The 19290-nt window shown below is 38.4% G+C and overlaps 1 protein-coding gene across 1 annotated transcript; it reads right to left on the reverse strand.

Annotated features, from left to right (window-relative positions):
* Positions 1–17146: 17146 nt before the first annotated feature.
* Positions 17147–17570, reverse strand: LOC122896829 (HIG1 domain family member 1A, mitochondrial-like). Its single transcript, XM_044234917.1, has one exon. It carries the CDS (start codon positions 17543–17545, stop codon positions 17264–17266), a length of 282 nt encoding a protein of 93 aa, XP_044090852.1. The 5' UTR covers positions 17546–17570; the 3' UTR covers positions 17147–17263.
* Positions 17571–19290: the final 1720 nt, after the last annotated feature.

A 19290-nucleotide genomic window follows, 5' to 3' on the forward strand; every position in this document is an offset into this window, starting at 1 on the left:
GGAGTTTAGGGGAGACGTCTGGGCTAGAGATACAGAGTTGGGAGTCATTAGCATATAGATGATAAAGACATGAGGTTGGATGAAACCACCAAGAAAGGAAATGTATTTTAGAGAAGAACTATGAGTAAGGATCCCTTGGTCCTCCTACTTTAAAGGTTGGGAAGAAAAGGAGAAGACAACAAAGGAGACTCAGAAAGGAATGCCTGTGAGACAAAAAGAACAAAATGTATCATGGAAGCCAGATATTTCAGCCAGAAACTGTTTAAGGAGCCCTGTTCAAATGCTGCTGGTGGATGAGAAGTGAGACTTGACCATTGTCTTTAGCAGCGTGGTTGTCATTGGTGACCATGAGAAAAGCAGTTTGGTATGAAGTGGTAATAGCGAAAGCCTGGTTTGAAGATGAGAGAATGGAAGGAAAGGAATTGGATACAGTAAGTACAGGAAACTCAAGGACTTTTGCTGCAAAGGATAAAGAGAGAATGTGGTGGTAGCTGGATAGCAAAGTGCGGCCGAGATTATTCTTTAAAGACACGAGGCATAACAACATGTTTGTGGGCTAATGGAATGGCCTCGTACAGTGGAGACAAATGATCCTGTAGGAGAGATCAAGAACGGTTGGAGCAATTCAGTGTCTAGAGTAAGTGAGAGGAAAGGAGAGCTAAAGCGTAGATCAGAAAGAACGGCTTGTGACAGAAACGTGCATAATTAATCAATGGTGGCAGGTGGGAAGGTTAAGTATATGAGGACAGCTTTTGGTAGGTGAATGCCATCAGATGATGGGACAAGTATGTGGAAATTTGCTTCTGATCTCTGCAGATTCCTCAGTGATAGAGTAAGCAAGTTCATCAGCTGATAAAGGTGTGGTAGGCAGTTGTAGGGGTTTACAGAGAGGACATAGTAAAAGCATGACTGCTGGAGAGTGAGGGAGTGCATGGATTACATTAAATATCCACATGTACTTACTGGGAATGAATTTCAAGTCATTCCAGTAAGCATGGCTATGTGATTTTATCCATCCACTTTCATTTGCATAGCTACTGGTGCACAAGAGGAGGAGAGTTGGTTTTAACCAGGTCATTATTCTTCTAAGAGAGTACAACCAATCAAGAGAGTAGCAAGGGAGTTGAGTGTCACTGCAAAGGAAGGATTTTAATGTTGGACTCTGGATTTTAATCTGGCCAAGGAGATGAGAGAAAACATGAGGATTGAAGGACAGTAGCAGTGCTGGAAGAACCACTTATGTCAACATGAGTTGAAGAATCATTTGTCTTGATGAAAGAGAAGGAATCAGATCGGAGGTAGTGGACAGAGAGTGTTGATTAAAATGGAGATTATGGAAGAACTGACCAGTAGTTATGATAAAATCAAAGCTATGACCATGGGAACAAGTATCTGAGATTAAAAACAAAATCATTAGAGGAGAAAGCTTCAAGGAATTGAAACATTGGAATGTTGAAGTGAAGTATCACTTATAGCTATTATGAAATTGTTAAGAATTAAGACAGGTATCATTTTAGAGAAAATGTCAATGAGCCAGGAAATAACATCTTTGGGAAATGATTGGGGAATGGCCCAGGAGCCATTAGAAATCACAACAATGGGGAGCGCTTTTGTGGCTCAGGTGAGCGTCAAACTCTTGATTTCTGCTCAGGTCATGATCAGAGGGTCCTGAGATCAAGCCCTGTGTGGGGCTATCTACTCAGAAGGGAGTTTGCCTGAGATTCTCTCTCTCTCCCTGTCCCTCTGCCTCTCCCCCTATTCACGTGCTCTCTCTCTCTCTCTCTCTCTCAAGTAAATAAAATCTTTTAAAAATGTCACAAGAGTGGGGCAGAGTGAGTAATTTAGCCTGGTGACAGGAGAATCAAAACTGTTAGTGTTGGGGCGCCTTAATGACTGGGTGGCTCAGTTGTTAAGCGTCTGCCTTTGGCTCAGGTCGTGATCCCAGGGTCCTCGGATAGAACCCCACATCGGGCTCCCTGCTCAGCAGGAAGCCTGCTTCTCCCTCTCCCACTCCCCCTGCTTGTGTTCCATCTCTCACTGTGACTCTCTTTCTCTCTCTCCCTCTCTCACTCAAATAAATAAAATCTTCAAAAAAAAAAAGAAAGAAAAGAAAACTATTAGTGTTTAGGGAGGAGTAAGGGAGAATGTTCTGGATATAGTAATGAGGATTCGAAGTAGACCTCTCTCTGACCTCCAGATACAGTGTAAAAGGAGACAGTGGGAGAAAAATGAAGCACAGTGTAAGAAGACAGAAGAAGCAGCAATGTGCTCAAGGAAGATAGAGGTTTTAGTTAGAGAAAGGGGGAAAGGGAAATTTCCAAAAGGAGACTAACGCTATGGTGGGTTTTGCTGATGAGGGAGTGGGGAGTTTCAGAGGACACAGAAGAAGGCGTTCCAGAATCGGGGAAAGGTTGGGGAAATGGACAGGATGGAGGTGATGGTGTGGAATTATATGGAATTCAGACTGTGGGAGATGAACCCTGGGAATATAGGGCTTCTTGTGTGTGACTGGCATATCAGGAATAAAGTGAGCCTCAGGAATAAAGTGGTCTCAGGACAGGCGGTGGTGGTGAAGCTATGAGTGTTGGAGGGTGTGGAATGATGCGTGTTGGCGAGTGAGAGGATGGATTGCTGTAAATGTCTGGGACTAACTTTACCCAGGAAATGCAAGAGTATGAATTGGATTAGTATGGTTTGATTTAGCCTACTATGTGTGTATGTGCATATTATATATATATATATATATATATATATACATATATATACACACACACTTTTAAGATTTTCAAGAAGTTCTGCTATAAAACAGATACCAATTCTTCCTGCCATTCATTTAGTGACTATCTTTGATTTGTATGTGTGTGTTTCTGTGCGTATGTATGACCATCTGATGCCATTAAACCAATCATTTTTATTAATGCTAGTTAATTAATGAATTAATTACTGGTATATTTACAGAGCAACTTCCTTGGACCAGAGTGCCAGCCACAGGGACTGAGAGTGGAATATTGCCCCTATTTAAATAGCTCACAGAACATCCCAAGTAGAATGAGTAGAACAATGATTATAGTTATATATAATTAATATTCCTAAATGTGGTATAAAAATAGGCTAATGTATTGTCCATCAGACAGATGATTGCTTTTTTTTTTTTAAGATTTTATTTATTTATTTGACAGACAGAGATCACAAGTAGGTAGAGAGGCAGGCGGCGGGGGGTGGGGGCGGAAAGCAGACTCTCCGCTTAGCAGAGAGCCCAATGTGGGGCTTGATCCCAGGACCCTGGGATCCTGATCTGAGCAGAAGACAGAGGCTTTAACCCATTGAACCACCCAGGCGCCCCAGATGATTGCTTTTTAAAATTTTCTTTTGATGACTTCATTTATTTTAATTTGTTGATTCATAAGGATAAAAATTACATCTAAATACCAGCTGTCACAAGGCTCTTTTCAGCTTACTGTCCCAAGGAATCTTGGGCTTGAGTGGCAGGGTTTCAATATAGTTCCTGCTTCATATCAGCAGAGTGCTTGGTGGGGAAAAGACTGGAATGGGAACAAGGAAACCTGGCTTAGCTTTGTGGCCATATATCAGATCTCAGAAAATCTCCATATGAAATGAATGCATTGCCACTAAGGTATAAGAGTGGGCTTAGACATTAATTCACAAGGCATTTACTGAGTACTTATTATGTATAAGGATTTCTAGTAGAAAGTAGGATCAAGAAAGGTAATTTTGTGGAGCATAACCAATAGCATGGAGGACAAGGGGCGTTAGAGAGGAGTAGGGAATTTGGGTAAATTGGAAGGGGAGGTGAACCATGAGAGACTATGGACTCTGAAAAACAGTCTGAGGGGTTTGAAGTGGCGGGGGGGGTGGGAGGTTGGGGTACCAGGTGGTGGATATTATAGAGGGCACAGCTTGCATGGAGCACTGGGTGTGGTGAAAAAATAATGAATACTGTTTTTCTGAAAATAAATAAATTGGGAAAAAAAAAGAAAGGTAATTTTCAGCTCATACTCTTGCCTAATTATTTCACAAATGCAAAGTGTGCTTTTCATAAGGAAATAGAATTTCCTCATGAAAAAGCTTAGAATAAGAAAAAAAAATACACCCCCCCCCTTTGTTTTGGCAAGCAGGGCAAGAGAACTCATTCTTGCTGATTACCATTTAAAACCCCAACAAAAGCTTTACTGAAGGACTAGGTATTAGTTTCCAGTTAGCTGATAATTAAGGTGCTAACTGAAAATTAGGGGATTGGTTGATAATGGGTCAATTTTTTAATACTCTGAACACAATTACATTGCTGAAGGGTGGAAAGTGAACAGAAAGACATGCTGCTTTCTTGCATTTCCTGTTCCAGCATTTCATCGCTTAGCACTGGAGAAAGTATTACTTTCCAGGGTTGAGGGGTAGTATCCAACTAGACACTGGCCCTTTTTCTGTTGGTTTCATGCTTCAGGTGCCCTGGTGTCTTCCCCTTAAAGGGAATTGAAAAGAGAGAAAAAAATAACATAAAATGAAAGAAAAGATGCTAAACTGTCCTACAAGAAACATAACTTTACAGAAAACAAAAACAGCAACAGCAAAATCACCCCGACGATTTGTATGTCTCCGTAGCTTTAATTCAGATACATAAAACATCACATCACCTAACACCGTTGCTCAGGCTGTTTAATCAAGAGGGTGACAGGGACACCTGTGAAAATGCCATTGCAGGGCAGGGAGGTATTCTTGAAACCAGCTGAACAGCAAAACTGCTTTTATGCTCCTTTATCTTACAGTAAAGCCAACAGTTTTATGGTGCTTATGCCATCACTGACACAATGTAATTTTTGAAGGTGGAGGAAGACCTGTAAGAGAAAGGAGCAGTGATTATCTTTGAACATTGATTGGAAAGAGCTACTGTTTCAGAGCTCAAATCATGCTCATCTGAGAAAAGCCATAGTCTCTAGGTAGAGGGCCAACTAATACCCCAGAGGGAAAGGAATTTTTATGTGCACTGAGGCTCAAAGACCATCTTTACATTCAATATTTGTTTACTTCTAAAGATTCAGCCCAGCCCTTTAGGGACAGGATTTTTGGAGCTTTTAGTCTTACCCAGTCTTCTGGGTGGAAAAGAAGGCCATCATTCACAGTGGCTTTGTCAGCTTTAGCCAGTTTGCCTCCTAGAGTCAGCAAGTATAGGTTGGTGGGGAGGTGGGATCTGAACTGGAAGTATACTTCTGGGAAAACTTATAAATTCTTCAGGAAGAAGACAGTGTCAATATTAACAACATACTGGGTAAGGCAGCCTCCAGGACTGACAAGAACGTTTATTCATGGATTTATCCATATATTCAACAAATAGTACAAAGTACCTATTTTTGGCAGGCTCTACTCAATCAATACAAAAGATAAGTAGGTGAATATTAAACCATCTCTACCATGTAGGGGCTGTCTAGTGTGGAAGATTAGTAAGGAGATAATTGCAATATAGTTCAAACAGGGTTTTGATAGGGTTATTGCAGCTTGCTATGGAAATACATTGAAGAGTTGACTAACAAAGTCTTAGCTGCTATGGGATGGCATATAGGGAAGGTTTTGCAATATTTAAGCAATTTTATTTTACTTAGGTGACTCCTTCTTGTCTTTGTATTGGAAGAAATCAATATTTAACTAATCCATTTAGTAAGTATTTATTAGCATTCATTATGTTTTAGGTACCATTCTGGATGTTGAAATAATGAATAAGGAAGAAAAAAATTCATATAGTTGAACGAACAGAGTCAGGCCATAAACAATATAAATAAGTAAAACAAATAGTGTGTTAGAAAGTTCAAAGTGTTATAAAGTGCAACAAGGAAGGGAAATAAGGAATGTCAGATGGCCAGAGTGTCAGATGAGGGGGAGGTTGCAAAATTACATGATTTTACTCTGAGTGAGATATGAATAAAAATTATGTTCCAGCAGAGTGACAAGATCTGATTTCTGCTTCAGCAAGATGACTCTGGTTGATGTATCAAGAACAGACTTAAGGGGCCAAGTTGGGAAAAAGGGAAGCTATTAGAATAATCAAGACAAGAGAAGATGATGGCCTTGATCAGGTTTATAGCAACAGGAATTGTGAGAAATGGATAGATTCTGTATATATCTTGAAGATATTACCTAGGAGCATTTGTAAAGGGTGGAGGGTTTGGGATGTGAAAAGTAAAAAAAAAAAATAAAAAATGGCTCTAAGAATTTTGGACTGAACAACTAGAAGGATGGAATCACCATTAACTAAAATGGAAAAGAATGAGGAAACAGAAGGTTTATGAGGGGAAGTTTAGGGGAGGTCAGGAGTTCAGTTGTGGACTTAAAAAAGGTTGAGATGCTTATTAACCAAGTAGAGGTATTGATTAGGCAATTGGATAGATGAGTCTGGAGCTGAGAGGAGAGCTTAGAGGAGAGAAATAAATTTGGGAATCTTCAACTTATAGATGTTGTGTAAAGGCCTGAGGCTGCACGAGATCACCTAGCTGAAGTGAGTGTAGACAGAGAAAAGGTTCAAAGATTGAATGAACCCTATGGCACTGCATCATGAAGAGTTTGGGGAGATGAGGATGAACTAACAAGGAACACTGAGAAGTACTAGCCAGGGGGTCAGTAGGAAAATTAGGAGTGTGATGTCAGCAACTAAACAAATGTAGTGTTTCAAGAAAGAATCATCAACTATTTCAAATACTGCTGAAGAATAAGTAAGTTGAGGAAGGTGAATTGAACACTGGATTTATCAATGCGGAGATGTTCCCTGGCCTCCACAAAAGTAATTGTGATAGAACGGTAGGGTCAAAAGCCTGATCAAAGTGTGTTCAAGAAAGAATGGAAAGTGAAGAATTAGAGACCTTATGTAGACAACTCTTGGAAACCACTTCTAGCATCCTCTGTTTGATAGGTAAAGGCATCCCCAAATAACCCTCTATTCTTTTCCTGTATTTTTAAGGACATGGAGTCTGAACTAGGAACTTTCTTTGGTAGGAGATAGGGAATCAGGGAGAAACAATCTGTGGTGGAATTCAGCAGGAGGTTCTCAAATTCAAAGAAGGCAATCATGTTATTGGAATCTTTCAGTTTGCAAGGAACAGAAATGTGTTCTGGTTGACTGAGTTCAAAAATACTAATTGGAAAAATACACAGAGAGATGAAGGACAGGAGTTTCAATAGCAGCCCTTGGAGAGCTGGAATATTACTCAAGATACAACAAGCAAGGACCCAGTCTTATTCCTATCCCCTTACCAACAGATGGTTATTGCTCCCTATTTTAACAACTCTACCATATTCTTGACTTAGATTTTTTCCACTTTTTTTGCTTCCATCTGCTCTGCTTAGGCCACTACTCCTGGACATTTCTGTTATCTCATGGCTTCTGAATAATTGTGAACTCTATTGCCTCATTCTTCCAATTCCTGTTTTGTCTCATCCAGTTTCTGCCCAATGACCAGCCACTGACTTTCCCCCCAATTACAATTCCCCAGTAGAGGGGCATTTGGTGGTTGACTTGATTGAGTGTCCAGCTCTTGGTTTCTGCTCAGGTCACGATCTCATGGGTTGTGAGATCAAGCCCTGAGTCGAGCTGCGCACTCAGCAGAGAGTCTGCTTGAGATTCTCTCTGTCTGTCCCTGCCCACACCCTTTCTAAGAGAAAGTAACCTAAGAGAGTAACCATTCTAATGGACAAAGTTCTTATTTTTTCCCCCAGAGTTCTTGTTCTGTATATGACTGGTCCTGATCTCTGGTTGGTTGTGGTCAGAGTGTTGGACTCATGTCATTCCTGTTCATTAAGAAAGAATCATGGGAGTTGTGTCATAGTCATTGGTAGGCATTTAGAGCTTCACAAACTTCTCTTGAATACAGTTGACTGAAGGCAAAATAAGTTGGAAAAAGTTATAAATACATGGAAAATATGCTCTAAATGACTTCGAATTCAATTGGCTAGCACTTTTTTGGAATAAAAAACTATTATACGTAATTGAAGTATCTATATAAACAAGCATGAATGCAGAAGTGGATCGAATTCCTATATAGAAATACTTTATATTATAAAGATAATTCCTTCTAATTAAGCCATCAATTCAATTCAATTCAATTCAACTGCAACCAAAACCCAGTGAAAATTTCTTTTGAAACTTGACAAGCTGATTCTAAAATTCTTATGGAAGAGAAAATATATTGTGGGAATCTTGCCCTATAAATATAAAAATCTACTATAAAGCTACAACAATAAAAAGAACATGATCCTGGCACTAAATAGAATAGACAGATCAATTAAACAGAGGGAGATTCCAGAAACAAAAAAACAATGTATGCATTGTAATTCAATATGTGATAAAGGTTTCATTTTCTGTCATCATTAAGTATATAATGATGACACAACAAGCTGGGGGAAAAGGAATGAAACAAAGTTAAACTGTCCTTCATGCCATACATCAACAAAAAATCCACATAAATTACAAATATAAACATAAAAATTGAAACTGAAAAATAGAAGAAAACAAAGGAAGCTATTTGTATAATTTTGGAGTAGAAAAGGCCTTCCTTCATAAACATTAAATCAAACATATGTATTAATACATAAAGGAAAAGTTCTTATATTTGACAACATAAAAATTTAAACTTGGGCAAAAACTACCATAATAAAATAACAACAACAGCAAAAAATACAGATGGGAGAAAATATTTGCTGTATATTTGAAAACCAAAAGGTTAAAAAACAATATACAATGATACATTAGGAACCCGACAGAAAAATGAGCAGATATTATGTCCCATCCCTTCTCTTTTTGAAGTTCAGGAAAGGGTATGGTGTCCATAAATAGAAGCTCTGTATACAGGTACATGTTCTGCTATTGACTACAGCAAGCAAATCACATAACTTAACCTGAGGTACCAATCATACCTAATTCATGGAGAAGGGGGTACTTAATTTAAAGACGCAAATCACCAATGATGCCATTTCAATGATCAATGCAAGGCTAGTTGTTACCATGGGACTATACCATGACCTTCAAATGACATCTATTCACTCTGTGCATACAGAGTATAAAGATCTCAGGAAAGATTTTAACTTCTCTTCTTAGCTGCCTTAGACCCTTCAAAATAGTGAGTAATTTCTGTGGGTAATTGTATTACCCAAATCCTTACCTTTCAGCACTTAAAGCCTCTATCAATTCACCCTGGATGCCTTGCTTACAAATGTTCCTAAGTTGTAGAGTACAGCTCCCAATTGGATCATAAATTTTTTGAGGGCAAGTACCACATCCTTGGCTTCTTTTGTATTTCCTCCTAGTATTTAGTGGTATTTACTAGAGTTCTCTTTACACACACAATGAATGGTTTTTGACTACTTATATCCACATCTACTTCCAGACACAACTACAAAAGGAACTTTTGATTGTAATGGAGAGTGAAGTTAACAAATAAATTCCTTGTAAGAAAAGAGTTTCCCTCTAATTTAAGGCTACAAGTGCAGAATCCAGGGAGACTTTGGCTTAATTGATTTTTCATTATAACCATTAAACCTATATTTTTCTGGATGGATTATTTTTATTACTAATTCTTACTCTGCAGAAAACTAAAGTGTAAGTTACCCTTTGACATGTATGACAACAAAAGTAAAATATTAGCCCCCATATGTCTTAACTGTTATGGGCTTCATTGTTCTTTTCCAGCTGCGCAGTAAGGATATTAGGGATGACATCACTGTGTATATACAGTATATTTCAAATCCCCATTTAGAATGCAGTGACAGTCCTAGTGCCATAAAAGCATTATACTACTAAATAATTAACTAAGAAATTATGAAAAACATAATGGAGAATAAAAGACAACTGCAAAAGCATCTATCACAACAAAATAATTGTCTTTTATAGTTTATTCTGTTTATTTTTCTGTGACTGAAGAACGAAATATCAATTATGGGCAGATGGCCATTAGCATAATCCATAATGCCAGAAGACAAAACAATACTTTGTATCCATCACCTTTGATTAGTAGCATAATGTTTTATTAGACTGTATAAATAACACTGAATAACAAAATATGGGCCTTGACAAAGCAACAGTTTGTTTTCAGTGGTAGCATCTTTGTTAGAAAATACAAGAAAGGAAGAAAATACCATCTAAAACCTCAACCATGGTTCAAAATGTAGGGTGTTCCTGAATTGCTCAAACCAAGAACATACGCTCAGAATATAGCAGTCCACTTAAAAAATTAACACTTTCATAAAAATCTTCTTTAACAGGATGAAAAAAAAATGGGGCTTTCTAACATAAACCAAATGGCTTAAGGAATATATCCATGTTCTAAGGGTTTGAAGGAAAGTTTATGCTTTCAAACATGGCAGGTTTAGAATTCTTGTCTTAGATTTTACCTAATATGCCTTAGACAGCTTCTACTCTATGTGGTTTCCTTAAGCTCCATTGCCCTCCACTCTATTCATACCAGGAGGGAAAGAAACCAAAGGCCACAGACAACAAAGCCTTCAGAGCCTCCATCCTTAAAATTTAAGATGCTCCTGTGGCTTACACTGGCTGACTCACAGCTAATAGCAAATTCAGGTGAACATCTTTTCTAAATAAAATTTCAGTAGGAAGAATGGGCAAAGGCTATAAAACATGAGAGTGCAAGTTCTTTAATTCTACTTGTGTACAGAAGTTACAACCATTTTATACCTTTATGAAACACAGGAAAGCAATAGCAAACCTGCAAAGAGACCAGTTTTAACTAGAATTGTGTCAGCTAAGGCATAGGGCATGATTGCTGGTAGAGAAAGCAGAAGAAGATCTCTGGGGAGAAGGGACTGCTTAAGTAATGGAAGAGGGTCTTTGAGGCAGCGCTCAGCAGAAATTCTTTCTTTCCTCTACCTAGGTCCAACAAGGTAGCCATTTTGCGAATACATTTTTTAACAAATTCATTTTGCAGATGGCATTGGCAGAGCCAGTTTGCACTAAAGGAGAGTTGCAGTGCCAGCATTCCATAAATCTTTGAAGACAGCAACTAGAGTCATAGAAATATAAAGACAGGATGTTGAGCAACTGCCATTATATTAAAAACTCTCTGCTGTTAATATTTTGGAACTTAATGTCTAGACCTTGCAGACCAAGTAAGGAGCCCCTTCTCATTATCTGATAATACTTCTCCTAAAATTATCTATCTTGGTCTTAATAACCTTTATGGATTTATTCTGATCATGAGAACTATATGTGCTCAACATGGAAATTGTAAAATACCTAAATATTTTTTATTTTACTTTAAAAATATTTTTTAAAAGGGAAAATTCTATCTTCCCATGATAATACAGTTTCTATGTTGACATATATTCACCCAAGATTCTTTTTTTATTTTATATTATATGTGAGTATGTGTGTATGTTTTAAAACTAGATCATATTCCAGAAATAATTTGCATCTTTTTAAAATGAGTGCATGAGGTGCATCTCCCTTGTCATGAAGTATTTAGATTTTCCCCCACATAGTATTCAGTATAACTATTGAGCATTAGTATAAAAAATATTTTCCTCTATCTGTAATTATTATTTGGAGTATTAGTTAATGCAATAAGACAACAAACTTAAGTATGTAGTATACATTTTAGAACATGAGACAAAATCAATATTATTTGCAAATATTATGATTGTGTACCTAGAAAACTCAAAATCACCAAGTAAATCAACAATCAGGATAAGAAAATTTAGGAAGTTGGCTAGAAGTAAGATGAACCTTGTTTTATACTGACAATATACAATTAGAAATTGAAATGGAAAAAATAAGAAATTCTATTCACAATTGCCTTAAAATCTATGAAATACCAAGGATGAAATGTTTTAATGAAAAATTATAAGAACATATTGAAACCATATAAAAGTACATAATAAATAGACAACCCATGATCCTTAGAAAGGAAGAGAAAGCCTTAAAGGTGTAATATATTCCTAAATCTAAATTAAGTTTCTGTTTCAAAATACCATTGAGCATGTTAAATATGAGGTAAAATGTAAGCCATGTGGCTTACATGAAAATAATTTTGGAGGCTCTGGAGATCACCTCCAGGAATAAGGCAAGTGTCCTTCAGAGCAATTGACACTGAAGCACAAGATATCCATGTGACCACTCGCCAATAATGACATGTAGGAGGCTACAGAGACAGAAAATTTATGAGCACCAAATCAGAGAATCAAACGTTATGAATTACAGATTTTGATTTGCAGTCAAAATGACTTCTCCATCTGAATAGCAGTCTTTAAGTTTAGAGAGGTAAGATTTATTTGTCTAGTAATTGTTGATAATAAGAAGGCTGGGCAGTGGAGTTAGTGTATTAATTTATTTTCAATCAAAATCCAAGTAGATTTTTTTTGCAATTATAAAGAATAAATTTAGAATTCTTAGCAGAGGGGCACCTGGGTGGCTCAGTGGGTTAAGCCGCCGCCTTCGGCTCAGGTCATGATCTCAGGGTCCTGGGATCGAGTCCCGCATCGGGCTTTCTGCTCAGCAGGGAGCCTGCTTCCTCCTCTCTCTCTCTGCCTGCCTCTCTGCCTACTTGTGATCTCTCTCTGTCAAATAAATAAATAAAAATCTTTATTTAAAAAAAAATTTTCTAGAATTCTTAGCAGAAATCCAAAATGTGCCAAGATTTTTTAAGAAGAAACTGTGGAAGGATTAGACCTATCAGATAACAAAGTGTATCATAAAGCTGCTATGATCAAAGGACTATGCTATTGATAAAAGAATATACAAATGGATGAGTAGAACAAAAAGAGTCAAGGAGGGGTACCTGGATGGCTCAGTGATTAAGTGTCTGCCTTTGGCTTAGGTGATGATCCCAGGGGTTTGGAATTGAGCCCCACGTCATCAGGCTTCCTGCTCAATGGGGAGCCTGCTTCTCCCTCTCACTCTCCCCTTGCTTGTGTTCCCTCTCTGGCTCTCTCTTTCTCTGTCAAATAAATAAATAAATAAATAAAAGGTTAAAAAAAAAACACCAGAGTCAAAGAACAGATCCAAACATATACAGGGATGAAATATATTTATATGGGAGTAATCAGAGGTATGATGGAATGAAGGATTATTTGATTAATCTAATTGGGCCCATTGGAATATGTTTGGAAGAAAATAAATTGATATTTTCTTCTTTTAATTTAAATTCATATACATGTATCTTTGAATGATTAAAATTGAAATGGGAAAAAATTCCATGTTGTAAGAAGATAATAATTTGTAAATTCACATCAGAAGGATTTCCTAGCAAGATAAAAAAAAAATCCTGAAGAAACAAAAACTTGATCACTTTAATCATATAAATATTAAAATTTTTAGTATATCAAAAGATTCAATAAATAAATTCAAACAACAAAAATGAAAATGAGGGGTGCCTGGGTGGCTCAGTGGGTTGGGGCCTCTGCCTTCGGTTCAGGTCACGATCCCAGGGTCCTGGGATCGAGCCCCACATTGGAGGAGCAGAGAGCCTGCTTCCTCCTCTCTCTCTGCCTGCCTCTCTGCCTACTTGCAATTTCTGTCTGTCAAGTAAATAAATAAAATCTTTAAAATAAATGAAACATTTTAAAATATAATAGCTATATAATATATAGTTATATTATTCATATCTCTAATGCACAAAAATTTAGCAAATCAATAATTAATAATCTTTATACAAGATACAGTTAATACAGTATAAAATGGGCAGAGTGTGAATACATATTTACAGAATTAAAAAATAATTAGTAAACATGAAAATATGTACAACCTCAGTTTTCAAGGAAGTAAAAATTGAGATATCAAAAGCATATGATTTTTTTTGAAAATTAGAAAAATTAGGTTTTATGATACCTACTGCTAGTGCAGGTACAGGAAAAGGGCAATATCTCACAGATGCTGGGAGGAGTATAAGTTCGCTCTCAGCATTTTGGAAAGCAATTTGACAGTACCTATGAACATTTTAATAGTGCATACCTTTTGATCTAGCCACTTCAGTTGCTAGAATCTACCTCAGTGGTATAAATGGTTATGTATGTACATGAGTGCTCATTATAGCACCCCTGAATTCCTAGACATTGCAGAGGCTCTTACTTGTCCATAATCACTGGAAATAATTTGTCTTTCTGATCCAAGATAATTGACCTTTGAAGTTTTACCCCAAAAGCAGGCATCCAAATAATGCTATCAGGCTGGCACAACCCACCCTTAACTGACTAAGGCAGTCAATTCTTTTGTAAAATGTATTAAAGCACATTGAACTTCATAGAAATACTTTCTGAAAATCCCAGCAGTAGACATAGGCATTAGGGGTAGACAAAAAAATTGTTCAGTCTGTACCATCGTTAGATCTTTTATCCAGCTTCATCCCTTTAATTCTCTCCCTGTGTATAAATCTTTAGATGTGGAGTCAAAATTTATGATACCACGTGATAGAGTGTGATTCCAGTCTTTCACCAATTTTCTTACTTCCCAGTTGACAAAGATATAAGATGAACTCAACTGTTAAAGGAGTTTGGTCTAGTAATGCATTTAGTAAGTTAGTTTGGGTAGCTATATTGTAGTATCACCAGCACAAATTAGACCCTCAATAAATTTTGATTGGAAGAATGAACAAATAAATTTCAGTGAGGGGAAGAAAAATGTGAAACATGGGAGGGGAAAGATAGAAACCATTTACCTAGGTATTTGTGGTATCTTAACTTGTGTTTTTCTCCAACTATTTGTGATGCAAACTTTGTATAAGTTACCATTCATTTATTTGATGAATATTTCTTGAACACTTACTATAAGCCAGGCACTGTTCCAGAAACTGAGGACATAATGATGAATAGTATAGATGATGCTTTCACCGTATGAGAAATCCTAGCCTTATACATATATTACCCACATAAAGGTTTTTCCAGCATGTTTCAGAACACACACACACACACACACACACACACACACACACACCTCCCAATAGAATATCCTTGAAACTGCAAATTGTTCTAGATTTCATTCACTCAACCAAAACATATCTACTGATTATCTGCTAGTATGAGTCAGGCACTGTTCTTGGCATTGGGGAAACATCAGTAAATGAAAAAGACAAAGCCTTCATCCTAAAGGGGATTGTGTTTTAAAAACAAACAAGATAATTTCAGATAAATGACACAAATAAAGAGGGCTATATGGTAAAAGCAATTAAGGAGAAGAGCTAAAAGCTAGGGTGATCTGTGAGGTGACTTCTGAGCTGAGACCTGAATGACCAGAAGGAGCCAACCATGGGAAAATATAGAGGAAGAGCTAGAGTTACATCTTTCTAGATGAAGGGAAGAGCTTCTGCCAGAATGAATGAACCTGAGGTGTTCTAGAAGCAGAGAGGCACAAAATGATCAATGGAGAGAGTGGTAAAAGATGATCTCAGAGAGATGTCAGAAGGCCAACACATGCTGGATCTTGTAGGCTAGGGTAAGGAGCATTACTTTTCATATATGGTGGAGAATCATTGGAAGGTATTGAAAGGTAGGAGAATGATGGAATAAGATTTACATTTTTTGAGGATTGCTCTGGCTGCTCTTTAGAAAACTGGATATAGGGAAGTAAGAGTGCAATCAGTATTGCATTACCCAGATGACAGATGATGATAGTCTGGACCAGAACAGGAGCAGAAAAGATAGTACAGTGTGGTTAATTTCTGGAGATACTTTTTTTCAGTTAAGGAATTTTTTTCTTTTATTTCTTCTTAGTGCTCCAGAATTCATTGTTTATGCACCACACCCAATGCTCCATGCAATACATGCCCTCCTTAATACCCACCACCTGGCTTCCCCAACCTCCCACCCCCTGCCCCTTCAAAACCCTCAGGTTGTTTCTCAGAGTCCAGTCTCTCATGGTTTGTCTCCCCCTCTAATTTCCCCCAACTTCTGGAGATATTTTGAAGGTAGAGTGTGTTGGGGGCCCAAGATCACCTTCAACTCTTGACTCACTACAAGAAGTCACAAGATTCAACAACAATTCAGAGAGACAAGATGGCGGGGAAGTAGGAGGAGGCGCATTTTCAACCTGTACCCTAAAGTGAGATGATTACCTGCCAAAGAACTCCGATCACCCATGAAATCAGCCTGAGATCAGAATTATACACGTCTGGATCTCTATGGGGGCAGAAGACACCAGTGGGCAGGTAAAGCGGAGTGGGAACGTTGGACTGATATTGGAAGATAAACAAAAGGGGGAGGGAGCCACCAGAGGTGACCGATTGGAAAGTAATACCCCTAATACGAGAGTGCCCTGCATCTGGGGACCAGCGTTAACTTAGAGACTGGTTGAGAGCACTCAAAAAGAGCAAAGGATCGCGGTGGGGGAAATTGTGGGAATCAGGGCGGCTAGGGACAGGGACTTAAGTCCCCGGACCCAGGACAGCCTCCCATGGTGCTGAGCCAGAGAGAGTGCAGCGGAGAAACCAGGTCTTGGTCCCTGAGCTGCCAGCGCACCCGAGATTGCATGGGGTCCGGCTCCTGTGAGGGGCCGGGAGCCTCACCAGACAGTAGAACACCAAGCCGTGCTACAGAGCCTGAGACACGCACGCCCCTCACCATCCCCCGAGAGAGGTGCGCGCAAGCCCAGTGCTCTTAGACCCAGAAAGACCAAGCACTCCCAGCCCGGGCCAGCGGGAAAATCTCAGTGTGTGATCGCTACTTGGAACCTCTCTGGCAGTCTGGAGCTGCCCAGACAGCCGCTGCTGCTGTGGTTTTGAGTACAAGCAGAAGATCCTGCGTCCTCAGGGCCCACGACTCGGAACCTGCTCTGCCAGCGGCCAAGGGGGAATTTATATGGGCTCTGCAGCACCCACAGGAGAGCAAACTGAGGCTTCTCTCTGAGAGGGAGTTCAAGGTGCAGTTTGCTTTCCTCCAAACCTACAAAAGCCATCAAAAGTGGTCAAGGCGAGAGGAAAAAAGAAAGTGAGCAAACATAAAAACCTCCAGAGAACAAAAGCCTGAAAAAAATGGTTTCCTCAGAGCCTACCCCCTTGAGGGGGGTGGGAGGACTTAACTCAGGGAACATTATTGACTGAAAACCCACGGGGCAGACCCCTCCCCCAGAAAACCAACCAGGAAAGAAAAAAAAACTACAAGAGAACAACCATCACTACTTCATAGGACAACTTTTATTTTATTTTATTTATTTTTTTTTTATCTGACCCATTCAAATGATTTATTTTCAACATAAACATATAAACTCAATATGAAATTCCTAACTAAAGCAAACACCACCAACAAAACAGAGACAGGTTCTCTTCTTCTAAGGTTTAGGCTTTGCCCAGAATTCCTTATACATGGAATACCCCATACCAAGAGTCATTGCTCCCACAACAAAGCCTTGGGCTGCCACACGCATGTGGATCAAGTGAACAGACATTTTAGTATTTCCCCTGCTCTTCAATTTATATAATCCATATGCAACAATTGCTGCAAAACCGGCCATTCCAATGGGAACAGACGGTGCCTCTTTAGCTTTTCGGATAAGTTTAGATCCCTGATCTTCATCATACGAAGAAAGAGAAACATCTGTGCTGGTTGACATAGTGGCTGAAGAATCCTCCTACAGGGCCAGGACTCAGGCTCCCACTCGGACAACTTTTATTTTTAATTTGTTCCCACTATTCTGGCTCATTTTTAAAAATATATATAGATAATTTTTTAACCTATTTACCATCACAGTGAGATGTCTAGTACATCAAATTCCATAATAACCTTCTAACCTGAACTTTTTGATACATACACCTGTTTTTCTTTTGCATTTCTATTTTTTAAATTTCTTTTTTATTTTAATTTTAGTTTAGTCTAGTTTATTCCTTTATTTTTATTTTCTAATATTCATATAGAGTTAAACTTCAAAGTAATCCCCTTTCCCCAATCAATACTACCTCTATAGGTAAACCAATTTTTAATCCCCCTTTATCTTAGGAACGTTGAGTTCTTTAACACAGATATCAAGATACATCCAGGAAGAATCAAAACAACCTTCCTCTTGACACTGAGAATTTATAATCACTCTCCCATCTTTTTCTTCCACAAGTGTTTCTGTGTTTTTGTGTTTGTCCTGATAGTATATAAATCTTACACTTGGGGTTCTTTTTGACGAGGTTCTTCCTTTATTTGATTATATATATATATATATATATATATATATATATATATATTTTCTCTTGTCATATACTTTTGTCAGTCTTTTTGTTTGTCTGTTTTTGTTTGTATACTTCATAAATCTTACCTTGGGGCCCATTTGGGCTGAACCTTCTCTTTTATCTTCCCTTTCGTTCCTGTCTCTCTCCCTCTCTCTCTCTCTCTCTTTTTCTTTTTCGTTTCTTTTTTCTCTCATTTTGGGTGGGGAATCCTGAATGCTCAGAAGCGTTCCAGGGTGCACCTTGACTGCACCACAGTTGATACATCCAGCTACATCCACTCAGTCATCTCTCACCAAAATGACTAGGAGGAGGAATGCCCAACAGAAGAAAAATACAGGGGATGGGCCTTCTGCAACAGAGCTAATGGATATCAACATAGACAATATGTTGGAAAGAGAATTCAGGCTAACAATTATCCAGGCAATAGCTAGGTTGGAGAAAGCCATGGATGACCAAATGGAATTGATTAGGGCTGAACTGAAAGTGACCAGAGGTGACGTTCACAATGTTAGGGCAGAGATGAAAGCTACCAGGGCTGAGGTTCACAATGCTCTCAATGAGTTCCAATCTAATCTAAACTCTCTCAAAGCTAGGGTAACTGAGACAGAAGATAGAATTAGTGATCTGGAGGACAAATAGATAGAGAGAAAGGATCAGGAGGAAGCCTGGAACAAACAGCTTAGAAGCCAGCTTAGTTTCTAATTAAAAACAGAATCAGGGAAATAAATGATGCCATGAACGTTCCAACATCAGAATTATTGGAATCCCTGAAGGGGAGGAGAAAGAAAGAACTCTAGAAGATATAGTGGAACAAGTTCTTCATGAAAATTTTCCCAATCTCGTGAATGGAACTAGCATCCATGTACTAGAGGCTGAATGGTCTCCACCCAAGATCATAGATTCCATAAAAATACCAAGGCACCTGATAGTCAAATTGAGGAATCATAATTGTACATATAATCTCTTGAAAGCCACTAGGACAGAGAGGCTCCTTACTTACAGAGGAAAGCCCATCAGAATAACATCAGACTTGTCCACAGAGACCTGGCAAGCCAGAAAGGGCTGGCACTAAATGAGAAGAACATGCAGCCAAGAATACTTTATACAGCAAGACTGTCATTCAAAATGGATGGAGAGAGAA

Source organism: Neovison vison, chromosome X (genome assembly GCF_020171115.1).
Source record: "Neovison vison isolate M4711 chromosome X, ASM_NN_V1, whole genome shotgun sequence".
NCBI classification, from domain to species: Eukaryota; Metazoa; Chordata; class Mammalia; order Carnivora; family Mustelidae; genus Neogale; species Neogale vison.